At 49.3% G+C, this 22533-nt stretch overlaps 2 protein-coding genes across 14 annotated transcripts in view; one reads left to right on the top strand and one right to left on the bottom strand.

Annotated features, from left to right (window-relative positions):
• The window catches only part of LOC105496910 (scaffold protein involved in DNA repair), a 477476-nt gene extending 460109 nt beyond the window's left edge, over positions 1-17367 (top strand). For all 13 annotated transcript variants that reach the window (XM_011767553.3, XM_011767557.3, XM_011767555.3 and 10 more), the window contains 6 exons: positions 284-494; positions 1112-1264; positions 8544-8637; positions 10260-10374; positions 10738-10791; positions 16774-17367. In XM_011767553.3, the coding sequence (XP_011765855.2) occupies positions 284-494; positions 1112-1264; positions 8544-8637; positions 10260-10374; positions 10738-10791; positions 16774-16917 (771 nt within the window). In that variant the 3' untranslated portion in view covers positions 16918-17367. The remainder of the gene's footprint in view (positions 1-283; positions 495-1111; positions 1265-8543; positions 8638-10259; positions 10375-10737; positions 10792-16773) is intronic.
• A 991-nt stretch (positions 17368-18358) lies between these two features.
• LOC105496908 (CCAAT enhancer binding protein delta) lies at positions 18359-19631 on the bottom strand. The gene has a single exon (XM_011767551.2). It carries the CDS (start codon positions 19563-19565, stop codon positions 18756-18758), a length of 810 nt encoding a protein of 269 aa, XP_011765853.1. The 5' UTR covers positions 19566-19631; the 3' UTR covers positions 18359-18755.
• Positions 19632-22533: the final 2902 nt, after the last annotated feature.

The following is a 22533-nucleotide window of genomic DNA, read 5'->3' as shown; positions in this document are numbered from 1 at the left end:
GGACCAGGAGGAAAAGAACAGTGGATTCAGCCTGAAGATGTCGGGGGACAAATGGAATGCTGCCAGGGAAGGGTGGCCTGTTCCCAATCAAGGAAGCCTTTAACCAGGTGCAAAGTCGAGGCACCCAGGGCACATGGGGCTAGTGACCAAGATGTGCAAAATCTAGTGTATGTTTTAAAGTGTTTTTGAAATAATATCTTAAATTGTTAGTATAACTTTTGCTTTTAAATGCTTTTAAAACATTTTTTGATATAATAATCTTTATTGTGTCTTCAAATTATAGCTGAAGAGTCTGCTTCTTCTAGAGCAAAGGGAGATCTGGCTGCTGGTAACCGATGTCACTCTGCAAACGCAGGAGGAGAGTGACCCCAAGCTCCCCAAAACCCTGCTTGTCTATGTGGCCCCCTTGTGTGTGCTGGGCTCTGAAGTCCTGGAGGCACTCGCTGGGGCTGCCCCTCACAGCCTCTTCTTCAAGGACGCTCTCCGTGACCAGGGTGTGCTTGCTTCTCCACAGCTTTGATACAGAAGCGACTGATCGGTGCCCATAGAGTAGCTCTTGTGACCTCTGGATGCCTCCATGTTGCTTGGACGCTGCCAGCACCTTCGCGGAGACCATCACAGACATGGCCCATGTACCAGCCTCCAGCCTTCACTGACCCTGTAGCGGCTACCTGGGCAGAACTAGCTCCATGGAGATGGCTGTTGCTCACTCCAGAATTGTCTGCTGGTGGCACCCTGTACTGCTGCAGAATCCACAAACAAACCAAAAGCTAGAATATTATAAATGCATATACTTAGATCAGCCATCCCCTTTTTCCAGGATCAAACTAAAATCCTGCCTAAGCTATCTTTTTAAATTTTTATCGAGTCATAATTCACATACCACATAATTTACCGTTTGTGGATTGACTTGACTCTCACATTTGAGTGCTTCTTTAGCTTAGCTCACGGGGTTTGGGAATGTGTACACACAATGCATGTGCTGCTGGACACAGTCCCATAACTACACCTTCACATGCATGACTCGAGGGGTAGCAAAGGAGACTGCCATTATGAGCATAATTCACTTTTTCTTCAAGGCTTCAGTAACCTGAAGTGTCTCTGTCGGCAGGTCGGATTGTCTGTGCTGAACGGACTGTCGTCTTGCTTCAGAAACCCCTTTTGAGTATAGTCTCTGGTGCAAGTTCCTGTGAGCTGCCTGATCCGGTGATGCTTGACAGTCTGGACTCTGCCACACCTGTCAACTCCATCTGCAGTGTTCAAGGTAGGCAGCCGTCTCACAGGAATTGGTGTTTATACTTTCTTAACTATTATACTTTATATTCATTTACTCGTTTATTCAACAAGTATTTGTAGAGTGCCTGCCAAGTTCCAGACACTGGATACATAACAAAAGCAGAAATTGTTCTTGCTATCAAACTCGATTCTGCACAGAAGGAGGTGAATCAGATGAACACAGACAGGCCTATCCTCAGGCTCTGAGTGCTCTAGCCGCTGATACCTGCGCCCACATCTTAGTGGGGAGCTCAGGGAAGGCTTCCCAAAGACAGGAGCCTCAAGCTGAGCTCTGAAGCATAGATGAGACTACTTAGGTCAGGGATGGAGCAGAAGGAACATTCCTGGGAAGAAAGCAGGACTTCGTAAGGCCACTGGCATGAGAAAGCTGCTGAGCAGGCGTGTCCAGAAAGAGGCAGGACAGGCAGCCAGATGGGGGTGGGACTAAGCTGAGGCTGGTGGGCCCACCAGGCTGGTGGTGTCAGGAGTGTGCTTTGTCATTGGTACAGGCAGCCTGGTCTGATGTCCTCCCTGCAGAGCAGAGTGGAGGGGCTGGATGGCATTGGGGGCAGCGGTAGAGAAGGAAATTCAAGGGTGGACTTAGGGAAATCAGCAGGTTAAGTGATGAATTGGGCATAGATGGAGGCCGAAGATATATCTGACGACCTCTGAGCTCCTGGCTCAGATAAGGTGATGGTAGTGCTGTTCATTAAGTAGGATGTGGCAGGCAAGGTCAGCTTTAAGGGGACACTCTGAGTTCTGTCAGGAGAGTTTGCATGTTTTGCATACATCTGAGATGTTTCAGCAGCTGGTTAGATATGCGAGTCTGGAGCTGAAAACAGCATTAATATTTTCTCTTTTTTAACTTTATAAAACTTAGTACTAAAAGTCATACATGGCTAGTGGAACTAGTGAAAAATAAATGAAGAGAAAGTTAACAGCCCGCCCTCTGTCCCCGACTTTCTGCTGCACTGGCGCATCCAGGAGACACAGCTGCCCGCCTTGAGGGGGTGTGCGTGCTTGCACGTCAGATGATTTACTGCACATTATTCTGCCACTTGCTTCTCTGTAGTAGGAATATCTGTCCAGGTGGGGAGAGAGATCCAACTCAAGAAGTTAATAGTTGCATAGCATCCCCTCATATGAATAAACTCTCCCTCCACTCATGGACATCCAGGATCTCTCGTGTTTTTGCAGTTATTAAACAAGACTGTAATAAACATTCTTGGACATTGATCCTTAACTGATTTCTGTAAAGGAGGATTTCAGCAGTTTGGGGTTCATGGAGATTTTTAAACAACTTTATTGAGCTATAACTCAGTAATACCCTATAATTCACTCCTTTAAAGTGTTTTTAGTATTCACAGAATTGTGCAAACATCACTACAATCTAATTTTAGAACAAAAACCCACACCTATTATCATTCACGCCCCATTACCACCCACCCTTCCACACCCTAGTCTTAGGAAACCACCAATCTACTATTTGTTTCTATGAAATTTGCCTGTTCTGTTTTTGGGGCGGGGGGGTTGTTTCTGTTTTTGTTTTTGTTTTTTTTGTTTTGAGATGGAGTCTCTCTCTGTCACTCAGTGACATGCAGTGGCATGATCTCTGCTCACTGCAAGCTCCGCCTCCCGGGTTCACGCCATTCTCCTGCCTCAGCCTCCTGAGTAGGTGGGACTACAGGCGCCCGCCACCATCCCGGCTAATTTTTTTTGTATTTTTAGTAGAGACGGGGTTTCACCATGTTAGCCAGGATAGTCTCGATCTCCTGACCTCATGAGCCACCCGCTTCGGCCTCCCAAAGTGCTGGGATTACAGGCGTAAGCCACTGTGCCCAGCCAATTACTGCAACTTTTAAGTCTTGAAGTTGGGTACTGTCAGTTTTCCAACTTTGTTCTTGTTCTTCAATATTGTCTTGGCTATTCTAGGTCATTTTGCCTCTCCATATAAACTTTAGAATCAATTTGTTGATATCCACAAAATAACTTGATGAGATTTTGATTGGGATAGTGTTGAGTCTGTAGATCAGGTGGGGAAAAACTGACATGTTAATACTAGAGCCTTCTTATCCATGAACATGGAATATCTCTGTGTTTATTTATATCTTCTTTGATATCTTTCGGAAGAGTTTTTTAGTTTTCCTTATACAGATCTTATACATATTTTGTTAGATTTATACTGAAGTATTTCATTTATTTTGTTGCTATTGTAAATAGTATTGTTTTTAATTTCAAATTCCAATCGTTCATTGCATTTCATAGGAAAACAATTAACTTTTTGATATTAACCCTGCAACTTTGCTGTAATCACTTAGTAGTTCCAGTGGTTTTTTGTTGTTTCTTTGGGATTTTCTACATAGAAAACTAAGTCATCTGTGAACAGTTTTCTTTCTTTCTTCTCAATCTGTGTAGCTTTTATTTTATTTTCTTGTCTTACTGCATTAGCTAGGACTATCAGTACCATGTAGAATAGCAGTAGTGGGAACAACCTTGCCCTGTTCTTAATCTTAGGGGTTAACCATGTACTTTCTCACCATTGATTATGATGTTAACCAGAGGGGTTTTGTTGTTCCATTTGCTGGAGATAGTATCACTTTGGAAGAAAATAATATTAGCTCTCCTTCCCTTCTTTTATTACACTCTTCCTTTCCATCTACCTACCTTTGCATCTGCACTTTATATTGTTAAGATTGGTAACATTCTGTTGTATAACTATAATTAAGCTTTGCACACATTTTCTACAGATTGATTCTCAAAGATGAAAATCAATAAATGGCATTTATATTATTATGATTATACAAGTTGAGTATCCCATATCTGAAATGCTTGTAACCAGAAGTGTTTTGGATTTTTTATTGGTTTTTTCATCCTTTTTTTTGAGATGGGGTCTTGCTGTGTTGTCCAGGCTGCTCTCAAACTCCTGGGCATATTTTGGTTTTAATGTTTTTGAGACAGGATCGTCCAGGCTGGAGTGCATTGGTGTGATCATAGCTTCCTGTAACCTTGAACTCTTGAGCTAAAGCAATACTCCCACGTCAGCCTCCTGAGTAGCTAGGACTACTGGGATGGCACGCACCACCATGCCCAGTTAATTTTTGTTGTTGTTGTTGTTGTTGAGACAGAGTTTCACTGTGTTGCCCAGGCTGCTCTCAAACTCCTGACCTCAAGTAATCCCTCAGCCTTGGCCTTCCAAAGTGCTGGGATTACAAGTGTGAGCCATTGTGGCTAGCCACGTGTCTTTATATAAACAACATATAGTTGGTTCTTGTTTTTTGTTCACTCTGATAGTCTCTGTTATTTAATTTGTGTATTGAGACCATTCTCATTTAAAGTGATTATTCATATAACTGAGATAATGTCAACTGTATTTATAACTGTTTTCTATTTATTGCACGGCTTGTTTCTTTTTTTTTTGTCTTCCACTCTCTATTTTCATTTTTATTGAGCATTATGTTTCCATTTTCTCTTTTCTTTCAAAATATCAATTATACTTTTTGTTTTTTTTTTTTTTGAGACAGAGTCTTGCTCTGTCGCCCAGTCCGGAATGCAGTGGCACGATCTCAGCTCACTGCAAGCTCCGCCTCCCGGGTTTACACCATTCTCCTGCCTCAGCCTCCCAAGTAGCTGGGACTACAAGTGCCCGCCACCACACTCGGCTAACTTTTTGTATATTTAGTAGAGATGGGGTTTCACTGTGTTAGCCAGGATGGTCTTGATCTCCTGACCTCGTGATCCGACCACCTCGGCCTCCCAAAGTGCTGGGATTACAGGCGTGAGCCACCGCGCCCGGTCCAATTATACTGATTTTTAAGTTTTTCTAGTGGAGTTTGCAATACACTTTACAGCCAATCAAGTCCACTTTCAAATAACACTGTCCTGCTTCACAGGTAATGCAGGTACCTTATATCAGAGTGTTCCTGATTTCTTTTTTTTTTTCTTTCCCATCCCTTGTAACACTCCTGTTATGCATTTCACTTACTCAAAAGGTATAATCATTGATTACATTATTGTTATTATTATTTAAATAAACTATCTTTTCTATCAATTTAGAATTAGAAATGTAAAAGATTTTATTTTACCTTCATTTATTCCTTCTCTAATACTCTTTCCTTCTCTATATAGGTTCAAATTTCTGACATTTCATTTTCCTCATATCTCACCATTTTCATGTACCATTCCCTGTGGGCTTCTTCTGCTTCCAGGCCTGCTCTATAGCTGCCCTGCAGGCCCGCATATAGGGCTCAAGATTTGTAAACAGACTTATCACAGAGGCAGGGCTGAGTGCTGCCAGATCCTTTAATGAGAACCAGTCAACTGGGCATTAAGAGAAAACAAACCCCCAGCTGCAAAATAACAAAGATTATCCAAGCCTCACATGCAGGAATGCCCATAGCAAGGTAGCAGCTAGGCAGTGACCTGCTCCTACACAGTCCTCAGCCTGCACACCTGCCAGCCACGGGCCTGCCCACCTCTATCAAATCCAGGCAAGGCTGGAGTCCTCACTGCTGTTTGGCAATAGCAGTTGCCCCCATCTCAGCACCTCAGCCTTGCTCGCTTCTGCCCTGCCGTGGTCCAGAAGGTCTCGGTGATGACATGTCCCCTGCATGGCTCCAAGGGGACCCCTTCACTTCTGCAGAGTTGGTGCTGGGTTTGGGCAGCTCTCTCAACAGCTGAACGAGCTGAGCATCTGGGTCTCAGATGGCTGAGTACGGAACGTTTTCTCTGAGCAGAGTTTAAAAGGACCCTGAATGTATTCTGAGCATGGAGCAGTCACTCACTAAGAGTTGGCAGCATCCCTCTGTCCATCCAGGCCTCAGTGACGGGGTGAGGGGGAGGCACTCACTCCTTGCTGGTGTCACAAGGCCTCCTCGTCTCTGTTCTCCCTGAGTGGCAGCTCTGGGGTGTGCAGAAATGTCTCTCTGCTGTGTCTTCTGGGGTGAAGTCGTTTGGCAATGCTGGTTTTCCCTCCCTCACTCTGCTCACCACCTCTTTGTCCACCACTCACTAGCGATGGGACCTGGCGCAGGGATGCAGGAAGGGATGCAGTAGGCTCACATCTTTGTGGAAAGAGTGATGAACTCCTGTCTAAACCCAGGCTCCAGCCTCTAAATAGAAGACTTGTGAGCCCTGACTTCTTTCCATCAGGAGATAGGGAGGAAGAGGGTATAGCAGAGTTCAAGTTACTGAAGAAATGTGTGCACCAGGCTGCGGTGAACGCCAGACCCACCCATCCTGAGGTCCCTTTGAAAGGACCTTTTTAAAAAGATGTGTTCGTAGCTAGCAATACACCCTTCCTAAACCTAATTACAAGATATTTCTGCACATAAGCAAAGTAAAGACATAATGGCAAACTGCTGGCAGGTTCATGAGTATGGTGTCCTCAACCCTGATGTAAACTATCTTTTTCTGTTGCTCCTTTAAGTGAATGTCTTTTGTTTTTGTTTTTGTTTTTTTGAGACAGAGTCTCTCTCTCTCGCCAGGCTGGAGTACAGTGGCGCGATCTCGGCTCACTGCAACCTCTGCCTCCTGAGTTCAAGCGATTCTCCTGCCTCAGCCTCCCGAGTAGCTGGGACTACAGGCGCGTGCCACCACACTCAGCTAATTTTTGTATTTTTAGTAGAAATGGGGTTTCATCATGTTGGCCAGGATGGTCTCAATCTCTTGACCTCGTGATCCTCCCACCTCAGCCGCCCAAAGTGCTGGGATTACAGGTGTGAGCCACTGTGCCCGGTCTTAAGTAAATGTTTAATCATACACTTCCCAGCCATCTCTTGAAATTTATTTAGGGTTGCCAGAAAAGATTTCCACAATGGCTTATGGACCTCAGATGAAATGTATTTCCTCAACTCGTTCCTTATTCTCTAATTGGAAGGAAATTGCTTAATCCCATGTAAATGTAAATGCTGTTAACACCCATGGATATCCTAGCATAAAAAGGAACTTTGGCTGGTGGCAGTCTACTTTTTATTAAGGTAGCAGTCATTCAAGCACCAGTAAACCAGTGAGCGGGCCTTTGGTGGGCCTGCAGGCCCTGGGCAGGAGCCAGGCCACGGTGCCAGATATGCTGGGGTCTTGGGGATGCAGCCGCTCCTTTCTCCCCTTGCACCTCCTCATGCGCCTGCCTATTGTGAATTAGTCAACACTGCTTTCCAGCTGCGTTATGAGCCTTTATTGACTTTGCTTTTCATCCCTTTGACCCACTTTGACAATGTCATTAGCTAGGGCAGCCTTTTCAAAATCAAGATCTATTATTTTCATTTTTTAAAAGCCATTCAAGTATGCATTGCATGAATGCACTTTAATAAACCAAGCCTACTCATTCTCATACTTCTGATTTATCCTCTAAAGGTAATTTTTCTCCCAATGTTTGTTCTAGTGGGGAATTAAATTTTTTGCACCAAGAGTGGAAAGGAAGACCCTTCTATTTTTCTAGAAACTCAGATTTTACTTTGTCTTCAAACATCTAATTTCACCACTTTTCAACAAGGACGTCTGCGATTTGCTGGTGTCTCAAGATGATATCTACAGTGCTTCACATCCAAGAAAATCAGACCATCCCAATCCCAAGCAAGCACTGACCAACTGTGCTTGCCCGGCCTCAGCCCTGCCATGGTGTGCAGAGTCCCTGTGCTGAGGTCCCATGTGGCCCACCCTGGTTGCTTTGTGGACCCCCTCACTCCCTTCCTCAGGAAGCCTTCCATGACCCTCTGGGATGCCCAGGGGTGTCTCTGACACACGTCTCAGGTGTCTTTTCCATTTGTCAATTTACCATTTATTTCATCTTTTTTTTTTTTTTTTTTTTTGGCAGGGGGTGGGGGACAGGATCTTGCCCTGTCACCCAGGCTGGAGTGCAGTGGCATAATCACAGCTCAAACACTCATTACTGTGTTAAGGAGTCTATATACTATTAATGTGCTACAGAAAAAGCACAGACCTAAATATGCAATATGGGGAATGTTTGAGGGACTGAGGGCCAGCTCAGCTGTGGTGATGTAACTACGTATGCATCTGGAAAAATATCCCAACGAAAATACTTTGGTTAGGTGGTAATATGCAGGCAGGTTTTAAAATGTACTTCTTATTGTTATAATTTTTCTTTGTACAATAAGTGGAAATTATAAAAAGCTTAAGAACATATATATAAACTCACAAGTAAGGAAAAAAAATCACGAGGCCCCTCATGTTGTCCTCTGCACATGGAGGAGCAAAGGAGTCGGACAGGGCAGAGCTGCCTCTGAGGTAGGCTTTCCTTCTCTTGGGCCTAGGCACTGTGGTTGGCGTGGACGAGAGCACTGCTTTCTCATGGCCTGTGTGTGACGTGTGTGGCAACGGGAGATTGGAACAGAGGCCGGAAGACAGGTAAGGGGACAGGGGCTGTCCTGAAAGCCCTAGAACCCAAAGGGCACAGAAGCAACCCAGCCCCCAGAACCTGGGCCTTGCTGCCTCAGGTGACTCCCTCGAGAGCTCAAGGGGCAACCTCCGCCTCTGCTGAGCGGCAAGGGAAGAGGCCCCTGGGGCCCGGTGGTTTTTCCTTACTGAGATTTCTGCTATTTCTTGCAGCTGCTCCTGTTATGAGATAGAAGTGCTGGGTTTGTCCCCACCTCCTTTATTATCAGTCAGGAGAATTAAAAAAACAGGACAAACATGAATAAGTGAGAAAAACTTGGTGACTACATATAGCCTGGTTTTTGTGAAAGGTGCAGATGTCCAGCACTTTGGGAGGCCAAGGCGGGCGGATCACGAGGTCAGGAGATCGAGACCATCCTGCCTAACACGGTGAAACCCCGTCTCTACTAAAAATACAAAAAATTAGCCGGGTGTGGTGGCGGGCGCTTGTAGTCCCAGCTACTCGGGAAGCTGAGGCCGGAGAATGGTGTGAACCCGGGAGGCAGAGCTTACAGTGAGCCGAGATTGCGCCACTGCACTCCAGCCTGGGCGACAGGGTGAGACTCTTGTCTCCAAAAAAAAAAAAAAGCAAAGACACTGGCACAGTGGCTCACGTCTGTAATCCCAGCACTTTGGGAGGCTGAGGCAGGCGGATCATGAGGTCAGGAGATCCAGATCATCCAAAAATTAGCTGGGCGTGGTGGTGTGTGCACGTAATCCCAGCTGCTCGGGAGGCTGAGGCAGGAGAATCTCTTGAACCAGGGAGTCAGAGGTTGCAGTGAGCTGAGATCACACCACTGCACTCCAGCCTGGTGACAGAATGAGACTCTATAATCCCAGTACTGTGGGTGAGGGGATCCACCTGCCGAGGCAGGTGGATCACTTGAGGTCAGGAGTTCAAGACCAGCCTGGCCAAGACGGTGAAACCTCATCTCTACTATTAATTTTAAAAATTAATTTTAAAAATACAAAAATTAGCCAGGCATGATGGCACACACCTGTAGTCCCAGCTACTCAGGAGGCTGAAGTGGGAGAATCTCTTGAACCAGGGGGAGGTGGAGGTTGCAATGAGCTGAGATCACGCCACTGCACTCCAACCTGTGTGACAGAGCGAGAGTGAGACTCCATCTCAAAACAAAACAAAGCAAAGAGCAAATGTCTTCTTGGCACGCCTAGGCTGGTGGCCTTACACAAGCCATCACTGGACCGCGTGGAAGAGATGAGCGCATGTGCAGGCATGCATGGTAGCACAAAACAGTGACTGTGCTGGCAGCTGAGAGCCGACTTTCTCTCCCAGGCCAGGGGGCAGGCTGACACCTGGCCTCCCAGGCTCTGACTTCCCTTCCTGGGAGGCTCAGCATCCCCTCCTCTGCTCCCCTCATCAGCCTCCAGCCAGTGCTACTCGAAGCTGATGTTCATCCCTTGGACAGGCTGAGTCCAGGCAGCTGCAGGCCTGTCTCAGAAACTTGATTCTGAGAGTAAAGCCCCGTTTTGTATCTCAGCAGACACTCATGTTTAGGAAAATATCTCCCACTGGAGCTTTCCTGACTTGTGCCTCCCGGGGCCTTGTCTTTCCTTGGCTTTTCATGTACCAGAGGCGCCTTTTCCTGTGGGGACTGCTCCCGGGTTGTCACATCTCCTATTCTCAAGAGGCACCTGCAGGTCTTCCTGGACTGCCGCTCAAGACCCCAGTGCAGAGTGAAGGTCAAGGTAGGAACCAGGCCAGAGCACGCACGCACTCCTAGCTCACTCCAACATAGGGAAGGTGAGACCGAGCTGAAGCAGGTGCACGTCCTTCTCACATCTGCAGAGGCACTGGGACTCGGCTGGGATGGGTTGCATCTGGAGCTCCCTCTAGGTCCTAGGAGCTTCCCTAGGAAAGGTGGGAGGATGCATCCTGTGTGAACACAGTCTCTCCATGTTAAAACACATCTTTGACCTAAGACTGTGAGACCAAAGCTCTGAAGACAGGTAGTTTGGAGGTAACATGTTAATTTTTGGGAATGAGTGATTTAACTTGAGCACTTACTGTACTGGAAGAAGTTTAACCCAGCCCTGCTTCTGCTCTTGCAGCTGTTGCAGCGCAGCATTTCCTCCCTGCTGAGGTTTGCCGCCGGTGAAGATGGGGTAAGTGTAGGGGGCCCAGCCCAGGGGGCCCCACACTCGGTAGCCTGCATGAGCAACTCATCCCCAGAGGAAGCCCCCACTCCCAAATGTGTTCCATTACAACCCATCCCACTAGGAAGTGGTGTAGATGCTCGAGAGTCAAATGCAGATCCATCTGCCATTCAGGCTGATGGGTTCCTTTCCTCTGTGGGAATGAGGTTATTTTGGATCATCCTTGAGGTAGATGCAGGAAGCTGTCCCCTGGCTTTTTGTTTTGTTTTGGTTTTCGTTTGTTTGTTCCTTTGTTTTGAGACAGTCTCATTCTGTGTCTAGGCTAGAGCACAGTGGCATGATCTCGGCTCACTGCAACCTCTGCCTCCCAGATTCAAGCGATTCTCCTGCCTCACCCTCCCGAGTAGCTGAGACTATAGGCATGAGCCACCACTCCCTAATTTTGTATTTTTAGTAGAGATTGGGTTTCACCATGCTGGCCAGGCTGGTCTCGAACTCTTGACCTCAGGCGACCCTCCCGCCTTGGGCTTCCAAAGTGATGGGATTACAGGCATGAGCCACTGCGCCCACCCTGGCCCCTGGCTTTGATTACAGAAACACATTTTTGAGGTTGGAGTCCTACTGTCAAGGTGTCATGTTAATTGGATGGAATTCCCCAAGATGCTTTTTTTTTTCTTTCTTTTTTTAAACACTGGGTATTCCAGACTCTGAATAACCGGCAATGTGACTGTCCTGCCCTGAGAGTCACTGTGGTGAAGCTTAGTAAAGCAGGGTGGCTCCTCCAAGAAAAGCCACCTAAATATATAATTGATGGGCCAAAGAGTTTCTGCTGTGTGAAATTTGACCCTCATAAATGAGACATCTGTCCTGGAGATGCCACCTGTGTCGTGTCAAAGCCATCTAAAAGCACCACAAGTGGCTCATGGAATAGCCACAGAAAGGGACCAGCCACTCAGTGGCCCCTGGGCACAGCCCCAGTTCACAAGAGACATCTGGAACCAGAGAGGGCTCCACATCCAGGGAGCTGACTTGGGCCACACTGGAAGGGAGTGTGGTGACTGGGGAGGCCAGTCATGCCTGGAGCTCTGTGGTCAAATAGGGGTCTTTGTCTAATGGGTCCCCATGGCCAGAGTCTAGCCAGAATATTTTATTTTATTTTTTTTAGGCAGAGTCTTACTCTGTCATCCAGGCTGGAGTGCAGTGACACAACCATAAGCTCACTACAGCCTCGAACTCCTGGGCTCAAACGATTCCCCCGCCTCAACCTCCCAAGTATCCAACCCAAATTTGTGGTGATTTGACCTGTCCTATGGAGACTCCTCCCTGCCCCACTACCCCTGCCACCCTCTCGCCCACTGCACCTCAGGAGGGGCCAGCAGCCCCGTGAGGCAGAGCAGCAGTTTGTCCTCTCTCATCTAAACCATGTCTATCAGAGTTGGATTAAATTGGAACATGGATAAGTCTATGAGCGGGAGCTTTGAGGATCACAAGTGACTACACACTAGAATCACCTGCATGCTCTAAAGAGTTTCTGCTCTTGGGCTGGGCATGGTGGCTCATGCCTGTAATCCCAGCACTTTGAGAGGCCGAGGCGGGCAGATCACCTGAGGTCAGGAGTTCAAGACCAGCCTGGCCAACGTGGTGAAACCACATCTCTATTAAAAATACAAAAAAATTAGCCAGGGGAGGTGGTGCGCATCTGTAACCCCAGCTACTTGGGAGGCTAAGGCAGGAAAATCACTGGAACTGGGGAGGTAGAGGTTGCAGTGAGCCGAGATTGCGCCATACTCCAGCCTAGGCGACAGAGCAAGACTGCAGCTCAAGATAAAAAAAAAAAAAACAGCTTCTGCTCCTTCCTGGCACAACACCCACCAGCTTTAAAGCTCCTCAGTGTCCCCGAGCTCAAGCTCGGAACTGTCCCTGAGCTGCTGCACGCAGGGATTGATGCTGAGGCTGGACTCATCAGCAAGTGTTCCCCAGTGGTACAAAAGGTGAGTCATCACCACGGGCCAGGAAGTGAGCCTACCACATTCTCACGTTTCCCCCTTGAACCTCCCAATGTCCCAGCAAGGTAGTGCCCATATTTCCCTGCTAGGGGGATGAGTGCAGTGCCCAAGGCAAAGACATCCCACAGAGGGAAAGTCATTGTTGCCCCACAGAGTGACCACCTGCAGAGTTGGGAGCCAGCCCAAGGGGCATAATGGGGAACAGCATATGTGCTTTCCTGTCCTTAAGGAAGTTTAAGTGTATAACAGGCAACCGACCACACAGCGGTGCCTGTCGGCCAATTCCTTGTCTCCTTGTCTGAGTCCTGTGGGGAGGGAGGAAGAAAAGAGGAGGCAGTGCCCAGAAAGTGGGGAACTGCCCACAGCTGATGGGAGTAGAAGTTTCCAACTAGCAGGGTTTGAGTAGGTGCTAAAGATGGCAGATCTGAGTTTTCAGGGAACGCATCTTGATGGAGAATGTTGGGAGAAAGCATTAGAAACGCGCATTTGAGAACGCATGACAAAATGAACCAAAACCCACAACCTCAACAGATTCAACCAACAACACCTGGGCATGGCACACAGCTCTCCAGCTGCTCCATACTACTCAGAAGGGCGGGGCAGTGCTGTGGCAGCAGCTGCCTGCTGGGCGTAGCTGGTCACCATCCAGGAAGCCTCCAGCAATGGACAGTGCTTGACACCCCTTCCAATCCCCACCCCTCTTTAGAGATCCAGAGACCAGGAACCCTGGCAGAAATCCTCCTTCCTTCACTTGGTTTCCTTCTGGCTAAGGCGCTTGTTCCTCCTATACATTTAACTTGTCAACTAGAATATTCCCATAGGTAAAAGCCCTGCTTATAAAGAGCTCAAAGGTGTGTGTACCTAAGTGCACGTGTGTGCACGTTGTGCAGTGTGTGTACTTCAGAGCACTTTTGCCCATGCGCATGTGTCCACTTGACTATGCTATGTATGCACATATGCTTGACATATGCGTACATGGGTGTATGTGTGTGCATATGTGTATGTGTATGCATTGGGTGAGGGCCAGAGGGTGGCAGCGGCCTTAATATCACCTTTTTGGGTGCTCTGGTTTCAGGGCTAACACCAGTGACTGTGGGGTAAGTTCCAAGCCTGGAAGTAGACAACTTAGGAGGCTCTTTACCCCATGCCCAGCTCTACTCACAGTGGCTGATCAGGTCTTTACTGCAGATCTGGAAAGAAGCTGATAGAAGATGGGTACCAGAGGGGCCTAGGTAGAGACGTTAGCTGAGAGACACCCAGTATGGATTCTGTCAGTTTTCTGGGTGAGCATGCACATTCACCAAAATTCAGAGAATCAAACTGGGGCTTTCCACAAGATCCGTGACTCCATTCCCTGGGGCAAATGTACTGTTTCGGTTAAGGTATGTGAGTGTTAAGCTTTATGCCTGTACTGTAATGTGTTCAAGCTGCAGATGTGAAAACAATAGGATTGTCTGTAGTTGTGCATCTCATTTCTCAATAGTAACATTATTGTGACATGGAACTTGAAGTTTGTTTCCTTGGCTTTCAGAAAAGGAAAAGTTAAAGGAACATGTATAGTGATTTTTTTAAGAGAGCACATTTTATACCTGTGCAGACACACATTCATATGAATAGTGCTTGGGAGTCTGCTGATATAGTTGTTTAACCCTCTCCATGTTAATTTCTCCCACACATAAAAGATTTATTACTTGGGCACAGTGGCTGACACCTGTAATCCCAGCACTTTGGGAGGCCCAGTCGGGCAGATCACCTGAGGTCAGGAGTTTGAGACCAGCCTGGCCAACATGGTAAAAACTCATCTCTCCTAAAAATACAAAAATTAGCCAGCATGGTGGTGTGTACCTATAATCCCAGCTACTTGGAAGGCTGAGGCAGGAGAATTGCTTGAACCCAGGAGGCAGAGGTTGCAGTGAGCAGAGCTCACACCACTCCATTCCAGCCTGGGTGACAGAGCAAGACTCAGTCTCAAAAATAATAATACTAAAAAATTTTAAACTCCATTTACAAATAATATAGCCAAACCTAACATTTTACAAATAAATGATTTTTTGCTGGCTTTTTCCAAGTCAGAATTGTGTACTTTTACTCCAGAAGACCACAGGGTCATCTGTTTCACACTTGCACAAACATGCAAGACTAACTGAAACTGTAAGACAACAGAAGGGTGTCCAGCATGCCGCCTCCACCCTCCCTCCCCGTGCGGTGACCCCCTGCTTCTGCTTCTGTACCCACTGGTGTCCCCTCCAGTCCAGCAGCCTGGAGACTCTGTCCTGCTCACTGCCATCTCTTCAGTGACAGGCCCACATGGGCTCCTAATAAACCCCTTAATATCACCTTTTCGGGTGCTCTGGTTTCAGGGCCAACACCAGTGGACTGTGGGGTAAGTTCCAAGCCTGGAAGTAGACAACTTAGGAGGCTCTTTACCCCAAGCCCAGCTCTACTCACAGTGGCTGGGAGCGAGTAAGCAGCTGCACTTTCTGTCCATGCCACCTCAGAGCCCTTGGGAAGGCCTCAGCTTCCATCGCCAAGTTCCGTCCCTTCACCTGTCTTGACCAGTAACACCCACTGCCCCTATCATTACATTAAACCATTCTGTTGACTTTATTCCTTTTCACCAAGGAAGCCAAAACTCTTGACAAAACATAGTGAATAGGCACCATGCCTGTCTTACAAATGGGAAAATAAAAGTCCCCCCACGAGTTGGCATCAGTAGCGTTCACATCCCCGACTGATCCTGACATTTATTTTTACAAAACAAACCATCTCAAAACTTGGTGGCATCAATATTCATTCTGTGCACAGAACTTTTGTTTGGACAGGGCTCCATCAGGATAGCTCCCCTTGGCTCCACTGGGCATTAGCGGGTGCCTCCAAGGTTGGCAGGAGTCACTGAAGGCTCCTATGTCCAGGCTGCAGCTCTGGCTGGACTCCCTCACAGCATGTGTGGATCCCAAGGGCCAGCTGGAAGCTGGGCACTTTTCCTAACCAAGCGTGGAACATCACTTGGTGTCCCTTCCACTGCACTCTGTTCATGAGAAGCCAGACACTGAAGCCAGCTCAAACTCAGGGAAAGGCAGTGAGACACGCACCTTTGAAGGGAAGGGCACCAAGGAGCCACACTCTGCCTGCTTTGGCCACACTGTCTGGCTTCTCCATCCTCAGTCTCTTTGGCCATGACACCATAATGATGGGAGGGGTGAGTTAACAGACACCAAACAGAACTGCTGTAGCAACTGCCAAGTGCCTTGCACAGAGGAGGGGTGTGGGGTGCCCGTGATACTACACTGCAAGTGGCGTTTCCTTCTAGAGCTTTAATCTCCCAGAAAGACAGAGATGCAATATCTCAGTGCTTTTGAGCCTTTATTTTCAACCCTACCCGCAGCAGCATAATGCAGCTTGATCTATAATGGGGTGCACCACACCCTCTCAGCTTCATCAGGGATGGGGGCCAAGGACTCCCTGTACCTGTCTCATCTGGAGATGAAACTCACCTGGGACTAACCAAAAAGAATTTGAAGAAAAAGCAAAGTCTCATTACAAAAACACAGATGTTAGCCCAGTTTAACTCTAGAAGAAATGGGATCCTATTAAGGAAGGAAGTTTGGGGCAAAGCACCAGGAAATCCCTTGACCGGAAGTGTTGCTAGATTGAGGAAGTGTCCTAAAGGAAGTGGGAGACAGCTGTGGGCACTGTGTGCCCAGCCCTGGCCTTCCCAGCAGAGCCTGTGTGCATCATGTCCCACCCAAGTAAAAATAGAATTCATTTACCAAAATGGGGTAGTTCCTTCACTTGCTAAAATAAATGGATATATATATATGTAATGGCTCTTCATTTGTTTCTCTTTCCTACCACTGTTCTCAGCCATTTGAGGCGTGGAAGGTTGTGGACTGGGGAAACCCACTCTGGCTCTGGTTTTCCGTGTTGTTGGAAACAGTATGTCCCAGGCTGTTTGCTTTAACCAGCGTGCCTTTTATCCCTGCAGAGCTACGAAGTGAAGAGTGTCCTGGGAAAGGAGGTGGGGTTGTTAAATTGTTTCGTCCAGTCCGTAACCGCCCACCCGACCAGCTGCATTGGATTGGAGGAAATCGAGCTTCTGAGTGCAGGAGGGGCCTCTGCAGAACACTAGCAGTTGCCGCAGGATCTGTGAACTTTGCAGTGTGGTTGCAAGGGTGGTGGTGGTGGTGGTGATTTGGGGTAGTTACTTGTTAACTATGGACACAGTGAATGTAGTTTACGATCTTGAAACATATTTTTCTGGGGAAATGTTAAGATATAGTTTTGTGAACTGTAAATCAAAATACCTTTTTCTACAGTTTTATGTTTTTTCTGCAAATTTAGGAACATATTTACTTTTGTTTTCACATTGAATCTTAAGCTTAAGCTCTTCATTTGGTATTCAGGCAATATATGAGAAGAAAAAATTTTGTTCATTTGTAATTTTAACAAGTTGAACATTTTACCAGGATTGAGCATGTTTTTCTTACAGTATTTAACATTCCCCCAAAGAATACCCTGCAAAGCGTAAACCTTTGCCCCATACTTATTACTGTTCTATTACAATAAATGTCAAACTTAAGCACTTCGCAGTTCACTACTTTTTGGAAAATGTTCTAGGGAACTGTATCAGAGGTGAAACTGTTACCCATAAAGTGTAGCTCTCTGAACCGGTCTGATCGTCGCTCTGCTGAATGGTGGTGGGGATAGCTGGCTCCACCACACACCTGTTTAATCAGGCTGGGTAATGTGCACGGAGAGCAAAGATCACAGACTAAGGAACAGTCCCTTATCATTTGCTTTGCTGGCAAAGATTTAAACCAAGAATTAATCATCTTTGGACACTATATTTTGTTGCCTTCCTCATAGAAATATAATCATGACAGGCCATGGTTAATAAGAAACGTAGCAGCCTACGACCAAGAAATGGTGCCTAATACCAAGTGTTCCTGGGGTAAAGGCAGAAGGCTTTTTTAAAATTAAATCTTAAAACATTGCAATTACAGGCAAGACAGCTGGTCTTAAAAGCAGTTTTGTGACTGCCCTTTTAATCCACTACATGACTATTCCGGCTTTTCTGGAGCACTTTTGAAAATCTTCTTGACTCTGTCCACAAGACTGAGGAAAGTGAAAGCAAAGTCCCGGGAAAGTGGGAGATGATTCAGCCGGGCTTCTGCCCTTCGCCCCTCCAGCAGCCTCTACAGTTAGGGAGCTCTTGGACTGTTCTTAGCAGGGGCCCCCCAAACAGCCAACCCTTCCCCACGTCTTGGGGAGCGCACCTTCCGCTGGAAAACTGCTAGCTTACCTGAGCTCAGCCGTGCTCCACCGAGCTTAAGCAAGTTAAATAAGACTAGGAGGGAGCCTTTAGCGCGTTTCAAAAGCGACACAGACTCTCTCCTGAGCAGCTCAGGCCTACTGCCCATCCCCCCGCCCGCGCGCACACACACACACACCTGGCGCCCGGGCTCCCTGGTGCTCGCTGGCTGCGGGTCCGGAACGCACCCTTCCCCAGCCGGGTCCTGCGCCACCGACGGGCGGGCGGGCGGGAGTCACTGCGAATATAGGAAGCAAGGGCGGTTTCAAATGCTGCTTTATTCTTACGAATACTGTAAAAATTAATATAAAAAAGTGAGCATGCTCAGTCTTTTCCTCTTATCTACAATACAAAGGGTTTGTCTGAAAAGTCTTGGTTTTTTCTTTTTACAAATGTACCTTAGCTGCATCAACAGGAGTAAGATGTAGAAAAAGCTACCATTACAAAAATAATTTAAGGGAAAATAAACACGTTTAGCTTCTCTCGCAGTTCAGTGGTGGTAAGTCCAGGCTGTAGCTTCTTTGCGCTCGTATGTCCCAAGAAACTGCAGCGGGTGCCCGGTGGCTCTGGCTGCGCCGGGGCACGGCGCGCTCCGCTCCGGGCCGTCGGGTCTGAGGTATGGGTCGTTGCTGAGTCTCTCCCGCCCCGGCCGCGCGTTACCGACAGTCTGCGGTCCCGGCGGCCGGCAGGAAGGGCGGGCTGGGCAACTGCTTGAAGAACTGCCGGAGGCCGGCCAGGTCCCGCGTGAGCTGCTCCACGCGCTGGTGCAGCTTCTCGTTCTCGGCCGACAGCTCCACCAGCTTCTGCTGCATCTCCTGGTTGCGCCGCTTGGCCTTGTCCCGGCTCTTGCGCACCGCGATGTTGTTGCGCTCGCGCCGCTGCCGGTACTCGGGGCTGCCGCGGTCCGGGCCCCTCTTGCCGGCGCTCTTCTCCCGGGCGGGGCCGGGCGCGGGTGTCGGCCCGGGACTGCTGCGCGGCGGCTCCGGCGACGTGGGCGGTGTGGGCTGCCCTGCGGCCGCCAGGCTCACCACGGTCTGTGCGCACGCGGCCACCTGCGCGGGCAGCAGCGAGGCGGGCGCGTCGCCGTCGCCCCAATCGGGCTCGCGCTTGAGCGGGCGCGGACCGGCGGGGCCCGGGCCCAAGGGGCGCGCGGGGCAGCCGGGCAGAAGCTCCAGGGGCCCCGCGCCGCCCGCCTTGTGATTGCTGTTGAAGAGGTCGGCGAAGAGCTCGTCGTGGCACAGCTCCAGGGTGGGCACGGCGGCCATGGAGTCGATGTAGGCGCTGAAGTCGATGGCGCTCTCGTCGTCGTACATGGCGGGGGCGGCGGCCCCTGGCTCGCCTAAGGCCCCCGGCTCGGCCCCGCGTCCCGGCTTGCCAGCTCGGCCCGGCTCGTAGAAGGGCGCAGGCTCCGCAGGCCAGGGCGCGCCGCGCGCCGGGCCGTCCAGGCTGAAGAGGGCGGCGCTCATGGCGGCGTCGGGCCGGGCTCTGCGTCCAAGCGCGGCTGTCACCTCCCTGGGCCCAGCCCCGCCGCCTTTTCTAGCCCCGGCTGACGTGCACGCCCCGCCCCGGCTCCGGCACAGCTGGGGCGCCCCAGGGCCGCGGGGGAAGGGGCGGGGGCGCCCTGGGAGACCCCCGGAGCTGCCCGGAGCCTTCCAGGGGCACGTCCTCTCTCTGCTCCTCTCCTGGACCCCCTCCCAGACCCCCGGGACCCCCAGGCGCGTTGCAGTAGGGTGCGCGCGCTAGTGCCCCCTCCCCGGCCCGGGCCGGCCCGCGCTGCGCTGCTGGGAATGACACTCCCTCTGCCCGCACTCCAGGGCCTTCTCTCCTTCCTGTTTGTGGGCTTGGAACCTCCTCGCTCCTAGGGCCTGGGAGTGAAATCAAAACCAGGACTTGGCCACAGCACGCGCGCCCCAGGCCGGCTCCTGTCGCCGGAGGGCGGGGGGTGGGGACACGTGGGAGAGGACCCGCGCGTTCAAGGATGCCCCGCGACCGTGGGCACGCGTGTGAGACCCTGGCCCCGCGCCTCCACCGTGGGACCAGATGCGGGAAGAGGCGCGGGGGACGGGCCGTGGGGACAGCCACAGCCTCGTCGTAAGGTCCCCAGGCGGCGGCCTGGCAGACGGGGAGGGCTGCCAGCACCGCACTCGGGCGCCTCAGGTAATGCGGCCCGGTTCTCGCAGTTCTCTTCGGAGGTCCCGGGTCCGGCCGGCCCTGGGGGTCGACGCCCAGCGACGCGGCTGCTGCGTCCTGGCCGAAAGGGCGGCGCGACCCCGTCGCCAAAAGCAGAGCAGATGAGGGAGACGCAGTCACGACATCGTGTCCTCTGCCGGCCCCTCGAGGTGCGGGCTCTCCCGCCGCACGCCACTCCCCGACCCCGCAGAGCCCAGCGCCCCCCGCCAGCTCCCGCGCCCGCGTCTCTTCCAGGTCTACGGAAGCAGTGCCATCGTGTGGCAGTATCTGCGTTAGACCTGTTTTTAGTTCCAGGCTCTTTCCCTGTTAAATATTCCAAAAAAGTGCCTTGAAAGTAAAGTAGTTGGGTCCCTTTTGGGAGACAGGTAAGATATCTACCAGTAGCTATAGCAGGGTGCAGATGGGCCTTGGCTCATGATGGGGTTACATCCCGGTAGACCCATCGCACACTGAAAATGTCTTAAGTAAGGATGGGCTTTGTCATGTGTCCTGCAATTTGAGGCAGGCATTTCTGGTCAGACCCATTTAGTATTTTGAATTTAAAATATAGGTTTTTTCAGCCGGGCGCAGTGGCTCATGCCTGTAATCCCAGCAGTTTGGGAAGCTGAGGTGGGCGGATCACTTGAGGTCAGGAGTTTGAAACCAGCCTGGCCAACATGGTGAAACCCTATTTCTACTAAAAATACAAAAATTAGCCAAGCATAGTGGCGCGTGCCTGTAATCCCAGCTCTTCAGGAGGCTGAGGCAGGAGAATCGCTTGAACCCCTGAGGCAGAGGTTGCGGTGAGCCGAAATCGTGCCATTGCACTCCAACCTGGGCGACAGAGCAAGACTCCGTCTCAAAAAAAAAAAAAAAAAAAAAAAAAAAAACTGAAATGGGATCTCACAATGTTGTCTAGGCTGGTTTCAAACTCCTGGGTTTAAGAGATTCGCTGGCCTCACCCTCCCAAAGTGCTGGGATTACAGGCGTGAGCCACCGTGCCCGGCCCAAATCTATTAACTCACTATCCCTAGTCACACCTGCTCCATGTCGAGTCTCTTCTTCCGTAGGCCTCTCACCAGATCTGCTTTGAAACACCAAGCCCTACTAACTGTGAGCAGTTTCTGCAGTCAGTTCCAGAGGTCATTTCTAATGTTGCATTATGGGATATTTAATAGGTTTCCTAAAGAACAAACGTATTTCTTTAGAGTGACTCAGGGTACGCAATGATGATGTCACACAATTACCTATTAAGACTCGAATCCAGCAATGCATATAAGTGTGGACTTACACACATCCAGAAAAAGTTCTAGCACAATTTTTTTCGTTCTCATATATTTAAGAAGCCACAGAAACACTATTAAAGCCCTCCCTAATCACTTAGGGAATGCAAAATAAATATTTATAAGAGATTACCATATCCTCCTAAAAACAACTCAGACTATTTTCAGTGAGATGATTTACTGATTCCGATAGTCAACATAATTACTTTTTATTTTTATTTTTGAGACGGAGTCTCGCTCTGTCGCCAGGCCTGAGTGCAGTGGCACGATCTCAGCTCACTGCAACCTCCGCCTCCCGGGTTCAAGCGGTTCTCCTGCCTCAGCCTCCCGAGAAGCTGGGATTACAGGCGCATGACACCACCCCGGCTACTTTTGTATTTTAAGTAGAGACGGGGTTTCACCGTGTTAGCCAGGATGGTTTCGATCTTCTGTCCTCGTGATCCACCTGCCTCCGCCTCCCAAAGCTACATTTATTAACACTAAGTTGAGTTTACGTGACAGTGATGCATATTGAGGTGCTTTACAGGAAGTGGTTAGAAAGCGCTTGCCTAGGCCTGGCGCAGTAGCTCACACCTGTAATCCCAGCACTTTTGAGAGGCCGAGGTGGGCGGATCACCTGAGATCAAGAGTTCAAGACCAGCCTGGCCAACATGATGAAACCCTGTCTCTACAAAAATACAAAAATTAGCCGGACATGATGGCAGGTGCCTTGTAATCCCAGCTACTTGGGAGGCTGAGGCAGGAGAATCGCTTGAAACCTAGAGGCGGAATTTGCAATGAGCCAAGATCACACCATTGCACTTCAGCCTAAGCAACAGAGTGAAACTCCGTATCAAAAAAAAAAAAAAAAGGCCGGGCACGGTGCCTCACACCTGTAATCCCAGCACTTTCGGAGGCCGAGGCGGGCAAATCACAAAGTCAGGAGATGGAGACCATCCTGGCTAACACTGTGAAACCCCGTCTCTACTAAAAACACAAAAAA

The sequence above is a fragment of the Macaca nemestrina genome, chromosome 8 (genome assembly GCF_043159975.1).
Source record: "Macaca nemestrina isolate mMacNem1 chromosome 8, mMacNem.hap1, whole genome shotgun sequence".
NCBI classification, from domain to species: Eukaryota; Metazoa; Chordata; class Mammalia; order Primates; family Cercopithecidae; genus Macaca; species Macaca nemestrina.
This window is presented reverse-complemented; position numbering and strand designations above follow the sequence as displayed.